Source organism: Phoca vitulina, unplaced genomic scaffold (genome assembly GCF_004348235.1).
Source record: "Phoca vitulina isolate PV1807 unplaced genomic scaffold, GSC_HSeal_1.0 scaffold17, whole genome shotgun sequence".
Lineage (NCBI taxonomy): Eukaryota > Metazoa > Chordata > Mammalia > Carnivora > Phocidae > Phoca > Phoca vitulina.
The window spans coordinates 24558160-24582904 of NW_022589720.1; the positions used below are offsets into that span (position 1 = coordinate 24558160).

The 24745-nt window shown below is 37.1% G+C and overlaps 1 protein-coding gene across 7 annotated transcripts in view; it reads right to left on the bottom strand.

Annotated features, from left to right (window-relative positions):
* Positions 1–24745, bottom strand: part of DROSHA (drosha ribonuclease III) — a 119889-nt gene that overhangs the window by 65261 nt on the left and 29883 nt on the right. For all 7 annotated transcript variants that reach the window (XM_032415128.1, XM_032415122.1, XM_032415124.1 and 4 more), the window contains 5 exons: positions 22768–22854; positions 16771–16842; positions 15139–15220; positions 13892–13966; positions 4347–4516 (listed from right to left, as the gene is read on the bottom strand). In XM_032415128.1, the coding sequence (XP_032271019.1) occupies positions 4347–4516; positions 13892–13966; positions 15139–15220; positions 16771–16842; positions 22768–22854 (486 nt within the window). The remainder of the gene's footprint in view (positions 1–4346; positions 4517–13891; positions 13967–15138; positions 15221–16770; positions 16843–22767; positions 22855–24745) is intronic.

The following is a 24745-nucleotide window of genomic DNA, read 5'->3' on the forward strand; positions in this document are numbered from 1 at the left end:
AATATCCTCTAATTCCATCCACGTCATTGCAAATGGCAAGATTTCAGGGGTTTTTTGATGGCTGCATAATATTCCATTGTATATATGTTACCACATCTTCTTTATCCATTCATCTCTTGATGGACATCTTGGCTCTTTCCATAGTTTGGTTATTGTGGACATTGCTGCTATAAACACTGGGGTGCACGTACCCCTTCGGATCACTACATTTATATCTTTGGGGTAAATACCCAGTAGTGCAATTGCTGGGTCGTACAATAGCTCTATTTTCAACTTTTTGAGGAACCTCCATACTGTTTTCCAGAGTGGCTGCACCAGCTTGCATTCCCACCAACAGTGTAGGAGGGTTCCCCTTTCTCCGCATCCCCACCAACATCTGTCGTTTCCTGACTTGTTAATTTTAGCCATTCTGACTGGTGTGAGGTGGTATCTCATTGAGGTTTTGATTTGGATTTCCCTGATGCCGAGCGATGTTGAGCACTTTTTCATGTGTCTGTTGGCCATTTGGATGTCTTCTTTGGAAAAATCTCTGTTCATGTCTTCTGCCCATTTCTTGATTGGATCATTTGTTCTTTGGGTGTTGAGTTTAATAAGTTCTTTATAGATTTTAGATACTAGCCCTTTATCTGATATGTCATTTGCAAATATCTTCTCCCACTCTGTCCGTTTTCTTTTGGTTTTGTTGACTGTTTCTTTTGCTGTGCAAAAGCTTTTTATCTTGATGAAGGCCCAACAGTTCATTTTTGCCCTTGCTTCCCTTGCCTTTGGCGATGAATCTAGGAAGAAGTTGCTGCGGCTGAGGTAGAAGAGGTTGCTGCCTGTGTTCTCCTCTAGGATTTTGATGGACTCCTGTCTCACATTTAGGTCTTTCAACCATTTTGAGTCTATTTTGTGTGTGGTGTAAGAAAATGGTCCAGTTTCATTCTCCTGCATGTGGCTGTCCAATTTTCCCAACACCATTTGTTAAAGAGACTGTCTTTTTTCCATTGGACATTCTTTCCTGCTTTGTCAAAGATTAGTTGACCATAGAGTTGAGGGTCCATTTCTGGGCTCTCTATTCTGTTCCACTGATCTATGTGACTGCTTTTGTGCCAGGACCATACTGTCTTGACGATTATAGCTTTGTAATAGAACTTGAAGCCCGGAATTGTGATGCCGCCAGCTTTGCTTTTCTTTTTCAACATTCCTCTGGCTATTCGGGGTCTCTCCTGGTTCCATACAAATTTTAGGATTATTTGTTCCATTTCTTTGAAAAAAGTGGATGATATTTTGATAGGGATTGCATTAAATGTGTAGATTGCTCTAGGTAGCATTAACATCTTCACAATATTTGTTCTTCCAATTTTGTATATCAAAGCAGCAGGATACAGTTTTAAAAGAGTTGCACAACTGAAAATGTTAGTGAATTATTCATGTTTTCATGATTTTAAACACCATACTATGGCATCAACCAAGGAAACAGTGATTTAAAATATCTATAGCATCTTGAAATTTATAGCGGGGAGAGATGAAATAAGTTCTAGACTTTGGCCACACCCTACAATATCCATCACACCAGCTTTGAGGAAGAATAAAAAATATTCTCGCTAATGACCAAAGTATTCCCTGGCAGAGGCAAAGTGCCTCGGGAGGGAGATTAATTCTTTTAAGTTCTGCAGCAATAAAGTACTTAATGTGACCATAATGGCTTGAAAAATTTAATAAATTCCCCAATATTCTTACCACTGGGTAATCTTTCAAAGCAAGTACTGCAGAGGATGAAATATACTGCCATGTCTCCTCTGCTCTATTCGCAAAAGATATAATGAAAGGATGTTTTTGTGATACTGAGTTTTCAGGATATTTTCCTCCTTTAAACATATTTTTATTAACTTTAACATGTTCCCAAGTCTGGCACCCAAACTTACCTTTCTTAATTTATTTCTGATTACTTTCTAACATAAACCTTTCATCCTGACTAATCTGGTTTCATTATCTTCAAAATTGGCCATGTATCCTCCCAAGTATACACATTTGATCATGCCAATAAGTTATACAATTTCTTGATTCCTTAAAGACCTCCCTGTAGCATTTATAAAGTATCCCTGGCAGCCTGGTCCAGTGATCTCGCCTGAGATCAGATACAGGCTTTCCTGATTGGCTTTTGTACTGACTGGTCTATGGACTCAACAATTCATCACAGACTCCTTTCACATGGATATGCCATGAGTCTGCGCCTGGACAAACAGCATATATAATGTGTAGACTTCACTAGCACCTGACTCACATAGTAGTAGCCCAACAAATGAGCTAAATGATAATCATGGTAATGGAGTAAATGTCCTCTATGCTAATGGCTCAAAACCATGAAGGGGTGAATCAGAAAAGCACCTGGAGATTTTTTTTTTTTTTAACAACAGATCCTTGGGCCCCATTACTTGGGAGTATATATGGGGTAGGGATGATCAGGGCATTCATACATTTTCAAAAGCTCTTCAACTGATTCTAGGATTTCAGGAAATGTTAACCAAGCTATGGAAAGAAGCCCCACGGTGAAAGTATTCCCAAAGTGTGCACTGTAGACCATGGGACTCTTCAAGCAGACCCACCAAGATGAAAAGGTGTGTCTCCCACCACCCTCACTCCCACCCATCTTCTGACCCTGCTATAAAACTGGCAGAAGAAATGTAAATTTATGCAACTGTTTAAAGAAGAAAAACAAAATTCAGAGTTATACTGTCATAATGCTATGACTTGTGTATTTCTTTTAGAGTTACTTTAACAATTAGTTATATGGTTTAACAATATAATAGCAAAAATTGTATGATTTTAAGTTTTAAACAAGTTTTATGTTTAAACATGTTTTTATTAAACATTTTCACTTTCCAGACTTGTTTGAAACAATCAGTATTAGCTGGAATGTTTGCTTTGTGAATAGTAACATTTTGTTTGTGCAGATGTTACTGTCTTGCTACAAAAAGTTGATCCAGAGTCTTTATTTTTATGAATCAAGGCTATTAAACAATTTGGCAGCCTTTTAAAAACAACAGCTTTGTTTAAATAGATTATTCTGTTTTTTTACATAAAAATATTTTAATTCTCCATTTCTGGAAAACTTTATCCTGATAAGATGCCAATATATAACTACTTTATGAAACAATAACATACTTCAGAGAAAAAATTATAATTCATATAAATATATAAAAGCATTTTCTTTATAAGAGAAACCTATTTAACTTCTAATTCTACTCTTTATTTTTTATATTTTTACTTCAAAAATTAATATTAGAAGCTAATTTTAATACAAAACACTTAAAAAACAAAGAAATGGGAAATATTTGTAATAAGTATGGCAAAGGATCAATAAAAAAGGACAAATATCACAAAAGAAAATTAGATAAGGGATATTAATAGGCCATTATCAAAAGAAAACATGAAAGGCCAATAAACATTTAAAATATCAATTTTTGTTAGAAACCAAAATAAATACAAAACTGAACTATATAATTTTTTTCCCTATCAGACAGTTTTTTTGTTAGACTAGTACAGTATAACCAAAACAAAGAAAAGGGCATGCTCATATACTCTTGGTCAAAGTGCAAATTTTACAGCCCTCTAGAAGGCAATTTACACGTATCCAAGGCCTTAAAAATGTGCCTATCTTCAGCCTATTAACTTCACTTACAGGACTTCTTCCTAAAAAATTAAATGGACACACATTCAAAGATACATACATGTTTATGTATATATGTGCTTATATACACATATACAAATTCAATACAGCAATATTGGTGACAGCAAAAATCTGAAAGCAACCTAGGTGTCCAATAATTGGGGCTTAATTAAATAACTTAGGAGCCTTTTAATTACATTTGTAAAGAAATTTAAGACTATGGAAAAATAATTTTGTGATTGTTGTTTCTGGAAGAGGATGAGAAGAAAAAGGTCTAAATATGAATACTGAACTGTATGATGCCAATTTTGTTTTAAGACAATATGAAAGTATCTAAGGAGACTAGAAAAGTGAATAGTAACATCTCTGGTAAATGGAATTATGGATAACTTTATTGTCTTCTTTGGGCTGTTTCTTTATTTTCTTAACTTTTTATAATGATGATATATTACTTTTATACTCAGAAAAAAAAAAATCAAATCTGAACATATCTAAAAACTAATCAGATAAACTTACTACTAAATATGACTACATTATAGTATTTTTTTATTTGCTAAATATTTAAAAGGAAAAATTACTCAAAGGACAAGAATGAATACTTCAAACTTTTAAAATGTTCTGTTACTGTTTTTTTGAACATTCAAACTGGAAAGAAGGTGGTTCAGTCTCAGAACGTGTAAGCACCAGAACATACCGTTCCAGGGTTGGTGACAATCATGCCTTTGCATTCTTCTGCATATTTCTGCCACTCAAGTTCTTCCCACTGAAGCATATTGGCAATCTCCTCTTCGGGAACCAGGGCTTTGCTACACCGTAATAAGTAAAGGAGAATTTGGTGCATGGACAGCACTTCTTTTCCTCCATCTTGGGTGGGAGTGGAAAGAGAGGGAAAAATAAAGCTACTCAATAGTCAATCATCAGCCAAATAAGGAAAAACAAGACAGTGAGGGAAAAAAGAACATTTATAAAAAAGTAATTTAGAATTTACATTGTTTAACCAGGTGCCAAATAATACAAAAACCATTTGTTTCATTGATGAACAGTGCTCATAAACCATCTCATTTACTAAAATGGTAACAACAACATTATAAATGATAAAAGCCTCCATTTGTGAGGTCTGAAAATAAAAAAAAGTACCTACCTAAATAAATTTAAAACCACCTAGCATAAAGAGCCATGGTTTATAATATACAGAACTATGTTATGTCTTAAATATTTTATCATTCTTTCTAAGGTAACAGATGAAAGCTCTTTAGAAGTTATATTACTGTCTTAAGGAAATTCTAAGCTTTTATGAGATATTTATGGATGTTTCCAATAAGCTATTGTTGCATTATGGTCTAATTTTTTGGTGCTAATGTGCTGCACCTGCCGTGATGAATAGCGCTAAAAAGGCTGTACTAATATCATGAAGATCATTATGGAGTTAGTACATGGAAAAAATACCAAGTATTCTGAGGCTTACAGAAGCATATATTACCAAGTACAGAGGATAAAAACAACAAAGGACATAATTAAAATACCTTGGAAAGAGCCAATTAATCTGGTACTTGATGAACCAAAGACATTCATATAATGTGGGCATTAATTTTGGGTTCACAGGCTTCTTCTGCCTTCTTTCTGGGATTAATTTCTTGATCAATATGTGCCTGTTCTTTGCCTAATCCCAACCCAAGAAAGGACAAGAACTCTGAAGGTTTGGAGGACAATGACTACCCTCCCCAGGTCATGAGATATGCTAGGAACACCAGTATAGGGCCAAGCACTTCATGGAGAAACAAGGGACCAGGATGGTGGGGATGGGAGGGCACAAATGAGAGTGTCCTATTTGTGCTAGAGGAATTAATGGCACCCAAGGATTATCTGAGGTACTAGAAAAAGAGGATGAAAGATCTTTTTTTTTAAGATTTATTTATTTATCAGAGAGAGAGAGTGTGAGTGAGCACAAGCAGGGGGAGTGGCAGGCAGAGGGAGAAGCAGACTCCCCGCTGAATAAAGAGACCGATGCGGGACTTGATCCCAGGACCCCGGGGTCATGACCTGAACCAAAGGCAGATGCTTAACCGACTGAGCCACCCAGGTATCCCGAAAGGTCTTCAATATGAGTTGCTGGGGGTAAGAACCTGGACAGGACTACACATCTGAGAAAGAAGAGAGTAAAGGTCAAAATTTCTTTTTGATCTTTGTGTTTTCTTTTAATCTCAGATGTTGTTATGGAACTAGACAGCACTGCTACAGAGTCACCATATATGCAGGCATGCATTTATTCACTAAATACTTGTTTATATTCAACAAGTATTTACTGAGCACCTATTAAGCAGCAGGCACTCTTCCAGACCCTAGAAATACAGTGGTGATCTAAACAACCAAAACAGAGAAGGGAAAGACACAGTAAAAAACAACCACAAAATAAATCAGGTCAAGATAAAGACTCTTCTATAAAGGTTCAAAACGGGTGAAGGACTGTAGCTGTATTTAAAATGGTGGTCAGGGAAGGAATCCATGAAGAGGTGCCATGTGAGCAAAGACTAGAAAGAAGCAGAGGAGCGCATTATGTAGCAATCTGGGAGAAGAGTGTCTCAGATAGAAAAAACAGCAGAAGGCCTATAGTAAAGTGGGATTGATGTGTTCCAGCAACTGCAAAAAGGCAACGTGGATGGAATGAGGGAAGGAAGAGATGTGAAAGAGGTGGCAGGGAGGCTGGATCTTGCAAAGCTTCTACAGAGCACAGGAAGAGCTCTGGATTTTATTTTCTGATGAGCAGGTTTATTACCATTATGTGCCAGGCACTATGAGTGGTCCCATGTCACAGTCATGGAAAAAACAAACAAAAACACAAGCTCTAGGCCCTCAAGAAGCATGTAGGCTAACAATGATTAATCACAACTGTTCCTAGAGGAAGCTGTGTAGATGACATTCTGAAAACAGAGTTCTCTTAATCAAAGACATTGAGTCTCCAAAAAAAAAAAAAAAAATTGTCCAAGAAGTGACTAAAATACAATCAACCCACATGAGGACATGTTATACCTACTGATTCAGATTATTGCTCACAGCAGTGAAATTTTTTATGCCTCATTACAAAACATCTGCTTTAAACCCAAGAGTCACCTTTGATTAAGAAACTTCCATTGTAAAGGGCATATTTCTCAAGAGTCTGTCTCAAAAGACATTTCAATCTCCCTGCATATAACATGCTCTCCTCAATCATTGATGCTCCCCTCTTTGCTAAGGAGCCCAGCAAAGCCATAATGCCTATCACGATGCCTGTCTGTCTGAGCCCACAGCAGTCTCTACTTCTAGGGAGTCTGAGGCAAACAGATGGAGAAGAGAACACTAACGCCAGAATACGATGATTTACACTGCATGTGTATACAGAGAGAACAGCAGAGAGAAAAAGGAACCCTAGGGAGCTTTGAGAAGAACTAGCACACTGACTAGATTCATTAGGAACCAAGAAAGGAGTAAAATAGTATTTGGCTCATAATCTCTATATTTGGTAGTATCACTAAAGAGCACTGTGGGCCTACAAGAATCCATCAGAAGCCCAGCATGCCATAAGAAGGAAGAGAGTGTTGTTTTGTTATAAGGATTAGAAAAAAAGGCTCAGATTTTATTTGGGGAAGGTGGTACATGGTAGAAGGAGCAAATATATGCAACGCCAGGTATACAGAATAGCACTAAAATCTCCCCACCGGCAGTTACAGAGGGCTGACTTCATGGCACTGCAAATAGAAGTGAAATAGACTAAGTGCAATGAACTTAAAGTGAAAAGACTAAAAAACTAAAAAAGCTATTGGAAGAGAGGAATACTTGGGCCTACAAACCAAGGACAGGGCCCGTTTTAGGAGAAGAATACCTGAAAGATAAAGAAAAAGGGCCACGGGGTGCCTGGGTGGCTCGTCGGTTAAGCATCTGATTTCGGCTCAGGTCATGATCTCAGGGTGCTGGGATCGAACCCCGCTTCGGTCTTTGCACTCAGCAGGAAGTCTGCTTGTCCCTCTCCCTCCGCCCCTCCCCCCCACTCATGCACACGCACTCTCTCTCTCAAATAAATAAATAAAATCTTTAAAAAAAAGAAAAAAAGAAAAGGCCACCAAATGCTTGTAAGAATGCTTTTACCTTTGGGTGCAAAGCTGCTAATGAGAAAGTAGAGCTTTACCACAGCACAGAAACCAGAAACATTTAAAAGCATACACACATCAGGTGAGAAGTCAGTAATGCTGAAGGAGAAATTATAAATCCATGTTGAAACCTGCTAAGTATTTTAAATGGCAACTACAATCTAGAGAGACAGATATTTACCACTGTGACAAAGCAGAAACCCAGGACAGAGAACCTGAAATGAAAGGTTTACCAAGGAGGGGGATCGAGGCACTGCTCCAGGTTCGGTACTGGGGCGCAATCCTTATGGAAATATTAAAAAAGGAAGACAAGACTAGAGTCCTGTCAGAGCCCATGGGGCAAGGGCTGCGTCCCTCACACCCAGCCTGGTAAAAAAAGATACTCCATAAATATCTGTGGGAATGACTTCCTAAAGCAGATAAATAACATGGCCACTTGCTCGCAGACTGCCATGAATTTACTAATGTTAATGAATTGGCTCTTTTGGTTTGTCTGCTTTGCTACATGTTTATGTTGGGGATTTATGGAACTATGTCACTGAGGGCTAGGAAGTAATTTTTATCTCATTGGCTGAGATAAATAGGACATGATATAAATGAGAAATTAAAACGGGTAAGCTAAGGTTAGCAGGAATTCTGCCAGCACTGGGACTGGAACTGTGACAACGGCTCATTATTCGGGAAGAACTGGAGTTTGTGTTTCAGGGAATGAATCTGGACAGTCATTAATGAACCGACAGACTTTATAAACTGTTTCTTAGAGACCCAATTCTCTCAGTTTATATTGCTTGATTATTTATATGGTGGGGGGGCAATTTGTTAGGGAATTTGTGGTAAGAATATGGCTGGTCAAACAAGTATTTCTCAACAGTGTAACAGTTATTTTAAGAACTATAAAAATGCCTTCCTCTTTGCCTACACTGAGAATAACTGTATAACTGCATTATCATGTCTCCTGTATATTCCTGCTAACATGTCTTTACATAATCTTAACTTTTGAAAATTTGTATTAACGGGTATTTTCTAAACTTCCCTCCAAAAAAGCTACTTTCCAAATAGAAAAAGATGCTGTATCAATTGATGTTTCTTTAAACTGCACTTGGTTCCCTGGGAATTTTGAGATAGTCTCCCAGCCTCTGGTTCTCTCTCAGCCATACCTGCAAACTACTTCTCCAGAATGGGGCAATCTCCAGAAATCAACTTGCACAATAACCAATTCGCAAACAACTGATTAAGGAATTCTGAAGCTTTGCTAACAGTGATGATACAAGCAGTGAACAGCCTTTCCCATAAGAGCAGCCTTCCTATCTTGAATTATGCCCTGCCCTAGCTCCAACCCCAGCTCCAGCAAGAATAAAACCTTAAACTAATTCTACCAGAGCTCTTATCAATGGTTTGGCTACCCAAGGTAGAGGCGGGTATTGGAAGGAAACAAAAATTTGAGAAAATCCTTAAAATCTCAATAATCTAGTTGCTCTGTGATTTGACTCCTGGTCAACTGGCCTGAATTAAATAATCCTTGGTTTAAACTATAAGCTTAATTTTGGATAAATTCATATGGAGCAAATGAGACAGTTATCTTCAAAACCGGGTAAACTGGGAAACTAAAGAAAAATGATAATAACTGATAAAACTTCAATTAGATATAATAAATTGATACAGATGAAAAGCAAATGAGCATGAGAGGATCATGAAATACCTGAAATATATGAAAGCTGCTCATTCTCATACGAGTTCAAGTAAGATGCAAATAATAACCATGAGGTTACGCTGTGCCTCTCAGATGGACCCAATTGTAGAAGTCTTGATATCCAGTGTTGGCAGATATACCAAAAAAGGGTACTGCTAAAAATGCTGGTTAGAGCTACATATCATGTCCTTTCTAGAGAACAATGGGCAACATTTTACAAATACTGTCTTAACAAATAATTTTACTTCTAGAATTCTACCTTATAGGAGACGCATAAGACTACTGTCAAAGTATTTATACATAACGGGAAAAAAAGAGAGACCTCCAAAATATTTGTCACTAGAGGAATGGTCATAAAAATTAATGTCCACTCATACAATGGAATGCTATGAAGGTGTTAAAGAATGAGGCAATGTATTTTTATAGAGGACATCTGAAATAGTTGAGTAAAAAAGGCAAGTTGTATAACATATTTAGTGTTATCCCCACTTAAAGAAAAAAGCATAAATTTCCCTATATAGGGTAAAATGAATACAAACCAAACCATATATAGCATCTACTCATCTTCACATGTTTACAAGGGGGTATTTACTTTTTTACTTTATACACTTTCACATCGTTTGTGTACACACACATACACCCACACACACACACATACACCCACACCCACACACACACACAGCTGAGCGAATAAGGGACAAAAGTAACGCTTCAATTCTGTGAAGAATGAATGATCTTTCCAATAAATGGTGCAGGGTCAACTGGATATCCATACTGAAATTAAGGATCTTAAAAAATAAATAAATAAATAAAATAAAAATAAGGAATCTTGACTCATATCTCATACCAACTGGAAAAACAAATTTTGAGACAGATTAGAGATCTAAATTTCTAGAAAATATAGGGAGAGTATCTTGATGACCTTAGGATAGCAAAGATTTCATAAACAAGATAAGCATAAAAGAATATGTAAATTGGACTATATTAAAATTAGGAATTTCTGTCCATCAAAAATCACCATTTAGATGGTGAAAAAGCAACCCACAGAGACGGTACTGCCAACCTATACACCTGACAAAAGTCTCATACATGGTGTATATAAAAATACCTAACAAGTAAATGAGAAAAAGACATACATCACCCAACAGAAAAATAAGCTAAAGACTCAAACAGGCACTTCAAAAGACAATATCCAAATAGTCAATTAATATATGAAATGATGCTCTATTTCATAAGTCATTAGGGAAGTGAAAATTAAAACTGTACTATGATACCTCTGAACACTCATCAAAATGGCCAACTTGAAAAAGAAAGAAAATGCCAAGTGTTGGTAAGAATGTGGAATAACCTGAACCGTCCCATACACTGCTGGTGGGCAGGGAAAATAAAAGAATCATTTTGGGAAACTGTTGGAAACTATCTACAAAGCTTAATATAAACACAACTAGAATTTCCACTCCTAGGTAAATATCCACAATGGGAAAGCATCAATATATGCTCCCCAAAAGGCAAGTACAAGGGTAATGGTGAACATATGTATGCTGTTTGAAAGAGCCAAAAACAGGTAATACCCAAATGTCCATTAATCACAGATAGGTTAAATACATATAATACTATGTAGTAATGAGGATGGACCAACTACAGTTAACTGAAACAGGTGTCTCAAAAACACATAATACGAAAGAAGACAAAAACAAAAAGAACACACAATTCTAGTTTTTATAATTAAACAACAAGTAAAATTATCATGGTGTTTTCAAGTCAGAATAGAGGCTACCCTTGAGAAGCTGGGAAGTGACTGCAAAGGCGGTCTTGAATGCTGGTAATCTTGATCTGGGTGCTGAGTACACAGTCATAGTCACTTTGTGAAAATTCACTTGAGTCTTGTATTTATGATACGTGCACAGTTTGTGTTATACTTCAAAGGTTTACTTTTTAAAAATAAGAGATAATACCAAAGAATGTTTGAAAGTTCATTCACTCTCATTAGTAACAAAATATTAGTAACAAAATACATGAATCATTAACTAAGGCACTACTGTGATCAATTAAATAAAGTCAGTAAACAAGTATTTATTGAGTCCCTGCTATCTGCCAAGTAGTATGTTAGCACTGATACAAGACAGACACTGTTTACTCCTTAGCCTCACAGAGATACAGAAAGGAAGGAAGGAGGAAGAAGGGAAGAAGGGGAAGAGGAAGGGTCCAAAATGTGAAGACTAAGAATGCATTTTTCATGGCAGCATAAATTGATGCTATTCTTTTAATAAGAAATTTGGCACTATGTACCATGTTCCTTAAAATTATCCATCTGCTCAATAAATTAGTAAAAACTAGGACGCAAATCACATATTAGTATGATGACAACTAGGTAGAAATGACCTATGTACAGAAAAAAAATGAAAATATATATTAAAATGTTTTTCTTTTTAATTCACCATTTTCTAAAAGATTTTAATGAAGTCATACTGTAAAAAACAAATCGATCATAATTTGCCACCTAATACCAAAATGCATTTTATATGTTAGATATTTTTCTGTATCTTTCAGGGTGTTTTAATATATGCATGTTCAAAGGGAAGTCTAATGAAAAGGTAAATCCTGCTTAAAAATAAATCAATACGCCTCTTTCTTTATGACAACCTAAATGTTATCCCTACAATAATTATAAGAAACATTTTGCAAGAGTTCAAATCCCACAAAGTAAATCTTTGACATAATATTTTTCTTTAAGATGATTTTAAAACTGTCCACTTTCTCTTAGAGATTTGTCTGGTCATAAAACGCCTAGAGGCAGGCAGATAGAGAAAGGAAAGGCTTTCAACAAGCTCACTCTAGCACCATCTTCTAATAAGTCTGCTGCTAAAGCTCCATTATAAAATCAAAGATGCATTCACATGAATAGACTTCTCAATAAAATAAAACCAGCTGTACAAAGGAGAAAAGCTTCTGAATGCATTTTCCAAATGAAATAAGCATTAACAATAATACCGAAAATATTAGTAACTCTTATACTAAAATAAAAACAAGTCACTGTGACTGAGTGTCTGAACTGAAGGAAGGGTATCAAGGACAAAATCTTGAGGCAATTCTAAACTAGAAGTAGATGAGAAACAGAAGGCACAAAAGACAAATCAGAGAGCCAGGAGGAAAGCAAGGAGAGCTCAGTACACAGAAGACAGGGTCAAGAGCCCAGGTACCACCTCAGGGAAGAGACCAAAACTGCAGTGTGTCCACTGGATGTGGCCTTTGGGAGGCTTGCTTTGGCATCAGCAGCTGCGGCAGGGTAGGGTTGGAGGGAGTGGGGCACCCAAGCAAAGCCGGGCTGTGAATGGACCAAGGTCTGACAGGCTCAAACCAGGGTTCTGAGGCATAGGGGAGGTAAGGTCTCCAGCCCCCAGGAAGACAAGAGGCATGAGGAGAGCATGAACATAGGGCTGATTTCCTGAAATTGTGGACATGTGAGCAATACATTACATTTTACATTCTGAAAAACTCCCCAGCTGAAATTGTGGACCACAGATTTATCGCAGCAAATTGTTTTTTCCCCAGTATCACTGAGAACCAAAAGGCCGAACTGACATTTCAGTGGAAGGTGGTGGTTGGCACAAGGGCTGAGGTCGCCAGAGCTAAGAGACAGACATCAGAGCATAAGACTTAAGTGAGAAAGCAAAGAAAGGTAGCTGCACCCAGGGAGAAAAGGGAAGATTCAGGTAGAAGCAGAGGGACTAGGACATGAGAGGTTGGAGGAATGTCACCGGAAAGTGAGATGCCAGAGTGAGATTCTAGGGATGAATTCATTTAGGTGAAGATTTTACAAACAAAAAGGCATCCAAAGATTTCATAAAATCCAGCCATTTTTAAAAACAAATATAACGCCATATTTCACAGCTAGACTCTTGAAAAAAATTTTAAAACTTAAAATACTGCTTAAAAAAAATAAAATTATTTACTTATATATTTTAGTGAGAAAATAACATTTTTTTTCACTGTAAAGTGAATGTGTCAAAAAAATAGGAAAAAAACACCAATAATACCACATTAATATACCTATTATTGCAGTAATTTTTAGCATAGTTATAATTATACTACATATAAAATTTTATACTAATTATTTTCCAATTAACTATATGCATTTTTTAGAGCGACATTTTTCCATGTTACTTTGAACACTTGCATGATATTTTATCAAGTAGATTTTCAAAATTTATAAATCACTTGTCCCGTTGCTCATCTAATTCGGGGCTACCATAAATTACACAGGGGTACAAATCAGAGTGTATAATTTTACATTTCATCCCTGACCTGAGAATTAGATAATTAACAGTGTCTGAGGTGGGAAGTTGTCTCTACAGATTAAAAAGAGAACGGCAGGCTTATTTTCAGATGTACTATCTCACCAGGTCACTGACAAGCCAAAAGATTTACCTGGAAGAAATCTCACAAAACGTGGCATGAAATGAAATCTTGGGCAGCAGGGAGGACTGTCTTCAAACAAAGGGCCTAAAGCAAACAAGTGAAAAGGAAAGAAAAAATAAATAAAACAGCCTCAGAAAACAAACACTGTGGCTTAATTCCTAAGATTTATGATAACCACAAAGAAACACCACTGGAGAAGTAGGGACATAAAAAACACCGCCCCTCCTTCTCCCCAACAGTTCAATCATGTGATAACTGCCACAAACATCCAATGAAGACTGCAGTGAGGGGACTACCCAAAGTCAGAGGAGAATAAAGGCCCCAAGGATATACCACGTACATGACATATGCAGTAAAACTATTTCTAGAAGTCCAAAAATATAAAGATTTTTGTTATAGTTGAACTACTGCATGATATAATATGCTTGTGTTTTAATCCTTTTCTATTTTAATCAACACCACTGGGGGGGAAAAAAACAAATACTATTAAAAACTTGGTTTGAAAAGCCATTCATCAATACACTGTTTTAAAAATAAGTAAGTCAATGTCTGCTGGAATACTAACACTTCCAAAGGAATGAACAATTATCTAAGAACCAAGTTTTGAACTGATATAGCTCAAAGTGTGTATGTGTGTTTTGAAGGCTAACTGAAGTTTTGTTTTTTGTTTTTTTTTTAAGATTTTATTTATTTATCTGACAGAGAGAGACACAGCGAGAGAGGGAACACAAGCAGGGGGAGTGGGAGAGGGAGAAGCAGGCTCCCCGCTGAGCCAGGAGCCCGATGCAGGACTCTATCCCAGGACCCTGGGATCATGACCTGAGCCGAAGGCAGATGCTTAACGACTGAGCCACCCAGGCGCCCCTGAAATTTTAATAAACTGTCATCTTGGAATAAGTTTATTACAGTAAAGTTCAATAGATTTAAAATATTAACTATTGAGATTTTCCCTAATGTACATAAATCAAGGTAGTTACTCATAGTAACTGATACCATCTTCTTAGGTATCAGTTAGGTAATGGATAATGGTAATCTTAGGTAATGAACACTGTCAAATTTTATCCAAATTTAAAATAAGACCTATAAGGTCTTATTCACGTCAAATGATACTAAGTGTTCCTATGAATAATATACTTTTCCTTGAGTATTTAAAAAATAAAGGGAATTTCAACTGTCTCCCCATTGTTAGAAGTTTTTATATATACTACAACATTCTTCTACAAGCATTACACTTCTCTTTAAATCTTGTTATTTACCTTTAAGATTCCAGTCATACAATTCCAAAATATCTCTGAACAGGAATAATGAAAAGAGTTCAAGTCCTTTTACACAAAAATTCTGAAAAATAAACCAAAATCAAATTACTATAATACTGTAAATGTATACTGACTGAAGGTTTCACTTGTCCTAGTCAAGTGTCTTTAAAAGTGTGCATTAAAACTATACTGAAACCATGTAATTTCCTAAAATGTTTGGCCACTGTCCAACAGTTCATTGGCTTCAGACATAAATGAAGTAGGCAATAATGCCATTAGGATTCCTACAAAAATGTAAACTCAGTCCTTGCAAACATACAAATAAAATGATGTGAAATTTAAAAATTAAAATCCCATTATATTTTTCTAGCCAATTAAATCTCAGAATCAGAATTTCCTGGGGACTTTGTTAATTCAAACTACACATACACACACTGGCGGGCCCTAATAGGTTTGTCCCCCCACCCCACCCCTGCTCACCCCCACCCTTCGCACACATGCAGAATCACCATTACAGTTACCATAAAAAGAGGTCTTTTGTGCCAAAAAGTTCAAATTCTTAATGAAGGCAAATAGAGGGCTAAGAAAAACTACAAAACTTTGTACCAAAATTTCTCCTGTAAACAAGCTTAACAGATGATATATTTATAAGTGAGACTTGTCTCATAATTCTTCCTCCTACTTGTCTTGCTCAGGGTTCATAAATCACCCTGGGTGAGATCACGCCAGAAGTCATCAACTTTTACAATAGCAAATGAAGGCTTATGACCTTAAAAATCAAAAGGAAGCAAAAAAGCCCTTCTAAGCTGGGGAATGAAGGGGCGGCCCTTTCTCTTTAATTCTTTTTGAAAGACAGGTAGAATTACCAGGACTTGCTCAGAATGAAACAGGTGCAAACTAAGCCTGTGTGTCATGCTCATCAATCCCCCTCAGTGCTCCACGACAGGGCTTCACTGTTAAACAAGGTTTGCCAGAAGAGCCAGGGGCTCAGGAAATCGACCCCAACTCAACAAATGTTAAGTGCATAAGCTTGTTTGCTGTCTAGTTATTTCTTAGTGTGATTTGTTGACACCACTAAATTCAAGATCAGGCAATGAATCATTCTGAGATTCACATTAATCTTGCTTTGGAATTTTAAACCTCTTGCATATATTTAGATAAATCTGCTGCTGAGCATCCGCAATGAAAAACAATTAGGAAAAATATGTAAATATATGGGAAGAAAAATGAACCAAGCATTGATCTTGTCATTGGAGATAATGAATAAGATTATTCCAACAGTTATCAGATTCGGTTTCACTGTTCTAATTTCCCCTCTGATAACGACCAGTAACCAGAACCTGTCCCCCATCCAAAACAAACTGGAAATAGATGTAATGTTACTATCAGCAGATGCAACACGAGGAGAAATAAGTTCAAAAATAGGTCAACAGAAGTTGAAAAATGACCCAAGTTTTAACCTTGCTCCTAGAGCTACAGCTCAGTGACCCTTTCAACAGCGAACACCATTCTTTGGGGGAATTCCTATGGCAAATAGCCAGAGCTGGCCAAGTTTAACGGTTTAAAGATTTAAGTGTGAAATAAGCAAAAAGAGCAAACTACATCGGGCTATTAAATAATCTTTCTTCTTACCTCAGGCATCATCTCCTCAATGAAATGAATTGTGTAGTCTATGTTGAACCTGATTACTTTACACAGTGGAATCTGCAACAACAAGAATGAGAAGTTCAGTTCTGCAGTACCCTCCTGCAGGCTTCCAGTGCATGCGTATTTGCCATGAACCAAATGAGAAGGTTTCACCTGAATCCAAGCTGCTAACAGTACTGTACACGAAGCTTTGACCACAACTGCAGGATTTTAATGGCAAGAACCCAGCTAGTCCGGCCTCTCCAGGAAACCTGCATAATGCTGGTGCTTAATTAACTGCATTAGCAGCAGCAACACAAACATAAGAACCCACTAAAACCAAACATATCACCTCTAAAGTACTGATAAAATCACAATTAAACATTTCTTTTTCTCAGGTTTTTAAAATCTTTCAGAATCTTTAGCTCTTCAACTATATTAGTGATAGCAGGATGCCAACCCACCAGTTATAGATTCGTAAGTCACTGAAGTGCACACAACTCAGGCCGCCCATCCGGCTCCGGAGCAAAAGCAACTATGGTAATAACAGTAATAATAGCTAACACTTACCGAGCCAGGCACTGTTGTGCTGCTTCACGTATGGTCACTCGCGAAACCACACCCGTAAGATAGGCATAATTACTATCCCCATCGTATAGAGGAGGAAACTAAGGCAGAGGCATCAGGTACCTTGCCTAAGGTAGCTGGTAAAGGAAAATCTTGCTCTAGACCACAGCTCTGAGCCACCAGAGTATACACCTCTCATTACCTGTTCTGACACTCAGGGTCTGTGTGGAAATGAAGGAAGGCCCAGATGAAATAAATCCACATCTATCTTGTTTGGTCATCAGACTACTAGCCTAGTGTCTACACATAATAGGTTTTCCGTAAGTGTATTTTTCAATGAAGGAAGGAATGAGAGGGAAAGTGTGAGGTCACTGACGTGGCTTAGCGGACAACCTAGGGAAAAGAATAGCCTAGAGATGTGTTAAGTAGGCTTTTCTGGCCGTTCTATCTGTCCATAAGATGATTTTATAGATGTAATCATTTTTACAAATCACAGCAATCAGAAAGAAACAAACTTTAATTCTACCAGCAAAAAAAAAAGAATGGCAAGAAAACCAAAAATAGTCTTATAATGCCATCTACTGGAAATCTTTTTCTCAGAAATGAAGTTCAGTTCTTTGGTGCTTTTTTTTTCTTTTAAGGATAGTGGCTAATTTGAGTGAAATTTATAATTAACTTTAATAAGAAATCCATTTTCAAACTTTTAATAATGAGTTCTAAACGAAGTGAAGTGATATACTAAGGCCACGATTATTTTTAAGTTCTTTATTCTTATAATCATTTAAAAATATTTGAGAATTCCAAATTTGTATATTATTCATACTTTTAAATACCCATCCTTTGCTAACAACCTGTGTTAGGTCCGTAGTGATTCTAAAATAAGCCACAGCCTCTACCTTTTTTATTTATTTATTTTTTTTTTTTTTTTTTAAAGATTTTATTTATTTATTTGACAGAGAGAGAAACAGCAAGAGAGGGAACACAAGCAGGGGGAGCGGGAGAGGGAGAAGCAGGCTTCCCGCTGAGCAGGGAGCCAGATGCGGGGCTCGATCCCAGGATCCTGGGATCATGACCTGAGCCGAAGGCAGACACTTAACAACTGAGCCACCCAGGCGCCCCTCTATCTTTTTTAAAAGGTAAGGATCTAAAGAGGAAGACAGGCATGTAAGCAAGTATAAATAAAATATAATGTATATAATGTAGTAAGTACAATTAAAACAAATAAAGCAAACAACAAAGTATAAAGTACAAAAGAACCAAAGAGAAGGTAACATTTGAGTTGAGTCTTCAAAGATGGGGAGAAATTTTCCAGAATTAAATTGGGAAAAAATAGGCGTTTAGTTTCTAGCAAGACAGAGAGTAGGGAGCTGAGGGAAGACCAAGCCTTTTAGCTGTTCAGGAGTGAAATACATGGAGAGAGAGAAGCAAGGAGATTCTAAGACAGGAAAAGTATGAACTATGTAATGCAGACCATATAAACCACGTTAAGGATTAAGGGCTTGTCCTTACAGCAATGCAAAGTCACCCAAGTACTTTAAGTGAGAGACTATCATAGTTTACATTTTGAATGGGCTGTTCTGTAAACATTGTGGGAATGGTTTATGCATTCCCTTATGCATATGCCTTATGCATTGCAAGGCAAGAGACCAGAAGACCAGACTGGAGTCTGATGAAATAGACCAGGAGCCAAATGAAGAGAAGACTGGAAGCAAGGGGCAAATTTTAAACATGGGAGATGTTACTGAAATATACAATGACCATTCTGATGTGGAAGTGAAAGACAAGAAAGAAGAGAGAAAAATTTCTAGATTTCTGGCCTAATGACAAGATAAATCACAATGGCATTAATACAAAGAAATTCATAGGGTGTCCCCCAAGTACCTCAAATTCAATATGCGAGGAAGAGGATAAGTTCAGTTTTGCATAGGTTGAGGGTGAGGTACTTGAGGGGATATCAACGTGGGTATGTCCAGAAGGCAATATGAAATGTGAGTGTGGGGCATGGAACCATGTCATAGCTATAAATATCAATTTGGTGGGGATCAGAAGATGCACAAAAGGAAAACCTGTGGGTGAGACTGTATTACTCAGAAGAGAGCACCCAGAAGAAAAAAGGACCAGCCCTTGGGAAGTCAAGAGGCAGGCAAAGAAAGAGCAAAAGTTATTCCTTCTACGACACACAAAAGCAATTCTGCTAGATGATTTATGCAAGAACAGTCCTTTCCCCATATCATTTCAACTAAAATCCCTTTTTGGGATTCTTTCTTTGAGCTCTTCTCTTACATATACTTTATTTTCTTTTGGGCTCACATCCATACCACCAGAGCCCTTCTGAGATACACAAATCTGGGAAAGCAAGATCTTCTTTTCTATTCACTTTTATCTCTCTCTAAGACTCAAAGAGAACTTGTCATTTTTTCTACATATGGCAAGCTCAATTTATTGAAGGGTCAATGGTCAAATAATATAAATGACTACCATTTCTTAAAACTTGTTTGAAGACTGACATTAACTCTTATTAACTCTTATTTCATCCTACTGTAAAGAAACAAAAAACCCTCCCAAACTTCTACATTCTAACTCTATTACTTCCAGATGCTGAATGGCTAAATCCAGGGCAGTGAGGCCACTGGAAATGGAAAGCCATCTAAAAGCAGGGGTTTTCTTGCGCTTTTGAGGACAGGATAAGACATTATGCATCTAATACATGTATCTTTATAACTTTAGTTATGTTGTCAAAGTCCTTAATAACATCAGGTATTCTAAGTAATAGCAGATGTGCTATATAAAAGGATAAAATGCTCCCAAATGCTCTATACTTAGCCAACAAGGCTTTCAATCCACTTCAGTTGAAGAAGATCTTAAGAAAACTTGTCAGAACTAGATTGGTTGAGATTCTAACATTACCATCATTTGCATGCCCTTCTTACTGATATGCTCTCTCTAGCAAGAAAATGAATCAGATCAGTAAAGCGATTTAATAATTCTTTTTCTGGGAGGCTATTTCAAATTCAAGAGGCCTTTGATGGATCTAATCCCTATGAACTGTACAACATTCAGCTTAAAACTCGATTTATTTTATCAACATCTCTAACATAAATGATGAGGCTTATCTTCTCATTACAGAGTGAAGTTCTCAAATTTGAAGAATTTGAGTATTTATATAAAATATATGCTGAAGCCAGCAATTTTCAGTTCTATCTTTGATTTTATAACAGTAACAACTGCAATTAACTGAGCATTAGCAGCCTCTCAGTGCCAAACCTTGTGCTGACAGGCTTTAAATAAAGCTCAAAGAATCACTCCTCCAAGGTCACATAAATATTAAGAATTGGTTAAAAAAAAAAAAAAGAATTAGAAGACACAAACCCAGGTCTGTCTGACATCTTATCCAAAATAAGAAATGCCAACATGTATGCCAAAAACCACGACACTTTTCACGTGGCATCTCATTTATTTTTTACAAAAACCAGTAAGATTGCTATAATCCCTCTATCTTAGAGATGAGAAAATCAAGGATTATAAAGATCAAATCATAGGCTGAGGTGAAAGGTCAAATCACACAGCGAATAAGTGGAATTCACTAATGTTTAAACCCTGGTCTCTCTGAAGCCACACTGCTTTCCTCCTTTGATTAAGGTGATCCTAAAAGTTAAATGAGATCTATCTACATTACCTCCAAGGAAATAAGAGATAATTTTAAATATTTTCATGGTAACTAAATTATTTATATTTGCAAGCCGACTGAGGAAAAAAAGAGAGAAATGCATTATGTGGGAGGAGCTAGACTAGAGGACCTCCAATGGCCTTTTCCACCCTGAGACTATGAGGTTTCGGTGTAACAAAGGGTTTGCGTGCCTGAGACATTTAAAAAAAAAAAGTGAAGAAACCATCAAAACTCAAAACCTCTTAGTGCCTTTTCATAAAGACTGTTAAGAATGGTCCAATATAAAATTCTGTAGCTATGTGTGGTGCTGGATGTTACTAGGCTTACTGTGGTGATCATTTTGCATATGTACAAATGTTGACTCATTATTACACGGTACACCTGGAATTAATATGATGGTTTATGTCAATTATATCTCAAAAAAAGAACAGTCCAATATTACGCTCTTTTCTATATTACAGTCCACACTGGAGGTGGAGGTAATATGTATTATCGAATGATTTTATTTTTATATATAGAATGTCATCACTTTCCAAAGAAAATTCTCTAGGATAAAATATATTGTGGAATAAGGAAAATTCCATTAGGAAAACAATTTGTTTTAAATTAGTACCACTACTATAGAATCATGTCTACTTATAAAGAAAGAAAGAACGACAGAAAGGAACAAGGTCAGGCAAAAATTTTATTCTTTACTCTCCAATGGAACAGAATTTCACGTTCTGAGTAAACAGCACTTAAATAACTTTTTTTTTTTTTCTTAAAGATTTTATTTATTTATTTGAGAGAGAGAATGAGAGACAGAGAGCATGAGAGGGGTTAGGGTCAGAGGGAGAAGCAGACCCCCTGCCGAGCAGGGAGCCTGATGCGGGACTCGATCCAGGGACTCCAGGATCATGACCTGAGCCGAAGGCAGTCGCTTAACCAACTGAGCCACCCAGGCGCCCTTAAATAACTTTTTAAACTGCGGATGTAATGTCTTAATAACCAACTCAGAAAGGATTAAAGAACACTGTACTTTGATGTAGATACACCACAGCTGTAATTTCGTAAGTTCTCTAACAGCATCTGGACTGGGTAAAGTATACTGCTATGGTCTGAGCAGCCAACAAATTCTACTCTATGTCCAACTATAATACAGAATAAGTAAGACAATTCCCAAGACTGTTAGCTTTGAGACAGCAAGATTTTGACTCACAGATAACAGAATTTCCATTTGAACCAATTACCAAACAAAGCAACCTTAATACCTGTAAAAAATATCACAGATCTCTATGTCAGACAAAATCTCTTAAAGAAGACATAGTCCTGGGATTCGAAAGCAGAAAAATGTAGGAAGTTAATGCAGGCTCCAGGTGTCCCGAACACAGCTCTCTTTCTTTTCCTATTGCTTAGACACTAGATAATAGCTGTTCTTAAAACTTTCCAACTTTCTTTTGAAGGACACCCAGCCCAAAATAGCTTTGACACATTATTCCACAGTTTATCCTTCTTTTTCCATCTTTCACACTCTCAAAATGTTATTCTAACACATGTTTACTTACACCATTTAATGTGGACCAAACCTGTGACTCATTAGCACAGATGTCACACCCCCACCTGACACACGCCGCCACAGACTTCCTGCAGCTCATGCACAGGGGATGCAAAGTAAATGTTACTTACAAGTCAGAAGAAAAGAAATTTATTTTGACTTTTAGAAATAAAGAATTAAGGGAAGGAAGAGAGTACAGGAAAAGGAGAAAGCCAGCCAATTAGCACATACTTACATTGGTCAGGGGGGCATGGGCAAACATAGAAAATCCTTCAAAGATATACTCATGATCATCATATTCTATAACAGTTGGCCTGTCAGTCTAAAAGCAAACAGAAATACAAAGCATGAATTTAAGAACATGATTTGCATGTACAGAAATCCATGAGAACACAAAGGTACCAACAGGAGAAATGGATGGACTCCATGGGCTCCATGAACATTCTTCTAAACAACCAGGGAGAACTTTATATAAAAGTTTAATTTTAGGTGGAATTCTCTGGCTTCAGTAATATTTACATATTGAGACCATCAGGAATGTTTATTATGGGTATCATAAAGGGAAAAAAGGCTATATGGCTTCATTCTCTAGGAAACTGTTTTATTTAATCCCACAATACTACCAGATCTACTCTTTCTGAACTGTATTCCTGAACTAACGAAAGTCCTAACAAGAACAAGATAATAGCACAGTCAACTCAAAGCTCAAAGTGGAAAAAGACTCAGCATCACAAGAGTCAAGATTAGCAACAGCCTGGAAGGCCCTGAAAGGCCTCAGGGTGCCAGAGGCTCAACCCCTCCCAGCTCCATTCCAAGGACCTCCAAGAAGCCACCCCACCACATATGGCAACAAATCAATTCCCACATAATGTCAAAAATCTTAATTATCTGAAAATTGAATATGTAGTTAAAATATACAAATGTTAGTTAATCCACGCGTACAAATTCTCTTCCTTATGCTATTCTTATAGACCACCATTTTTAATCCTAGATGCTAAATATGGAACTAATTATCAAGATTGGTAACCTAAAACACACTTTTTTTAAAAGATTTTATTTATTTCAGAGAGTGAGGGAGAGAGAGAGAGACAGAGAGAGAGCATGAGCAGGGGGAGGGGCAGAGGGAAAGGGAGAAGCAGACTCCCTGCTGAGCAGGGAGCCTGACTCGGGGCTTGATCCCGGAACTCCGGGATCATGACCTGAGCCGAAGGCAGATGCTTAACCAACTGAGCCACCCACAGGCCCTGAAAAACACGGTTTTTAACACAGGTATTGAACATTATTCTTTTAAACACACACAAAGAACCAGAGGAGGATGCTAACGAATACCCACACGTACATTGGTTGTTTTGCCAATACTACTGTTACTTTCTATTTGAATAACTCTAAATAAAGCTGGTGTAAATTAAAAATAATGTAATAATTTAAACAAAGTAATAAGGTACGGCCACTTTGGAAAACAGTTTGGTAGTTCCTCAAAATATTAAACACAGAGTTACCACACGATCCAGCAACTCCAGGCCTAGGTTTATACCCAAGAGAAATGATGACACACATCAACACAGAAACTTCTACACAAACGTTCACAGCAGCATTATTCATAAGAGCCCCAAAAGTGGGGACTACCCAAATGTTCATCAACTCAATAAATGGATAAATATAGTATGCCCGCACAAGGGAATATTATTTGTCCATAAAAAGGAAGAAAGTTTGGGGCGCCTGGGTGGCTCAGTCAGTTAAGCATCTACCTTCAGCTCAGGTCATGATCCCGGGGTCCTGGGATCGAGTCCTGCACTGGGCTCCCTGCTTAGTGGGGAAGGCTGGCTCTCCCTCTGCCTGCCGCTCCCCCTGCTTTGTGCTCTCTCTCTGACAAATAAAATCTTTAAAAAAAAAAAAAAAAGGAATAAAGTTACTATGTTACAACATGGATGAATCTTAAAAACATTATGCTGAGTGAAACAGGCGAAAAAGATCACATTTTCTACGTTCTACGATCCCATTCACATGAAATATCTAAACAGGCTAATGATAGAGACAGAAAGTATCTTAGTTGTTGAAGGCTGAGGGATATGAAAGAACTGACTGCTAATAAGTACAGGGTTTCTTTTGAGGATGGATGATGAAAATGTTCTAAAATTAGATTGTGGGGGCGCCTGGGTGGCTCAGTCATTAAGCATCTGCCTTCGGCTCAGGTCATGATCTCCAGGTCCTGG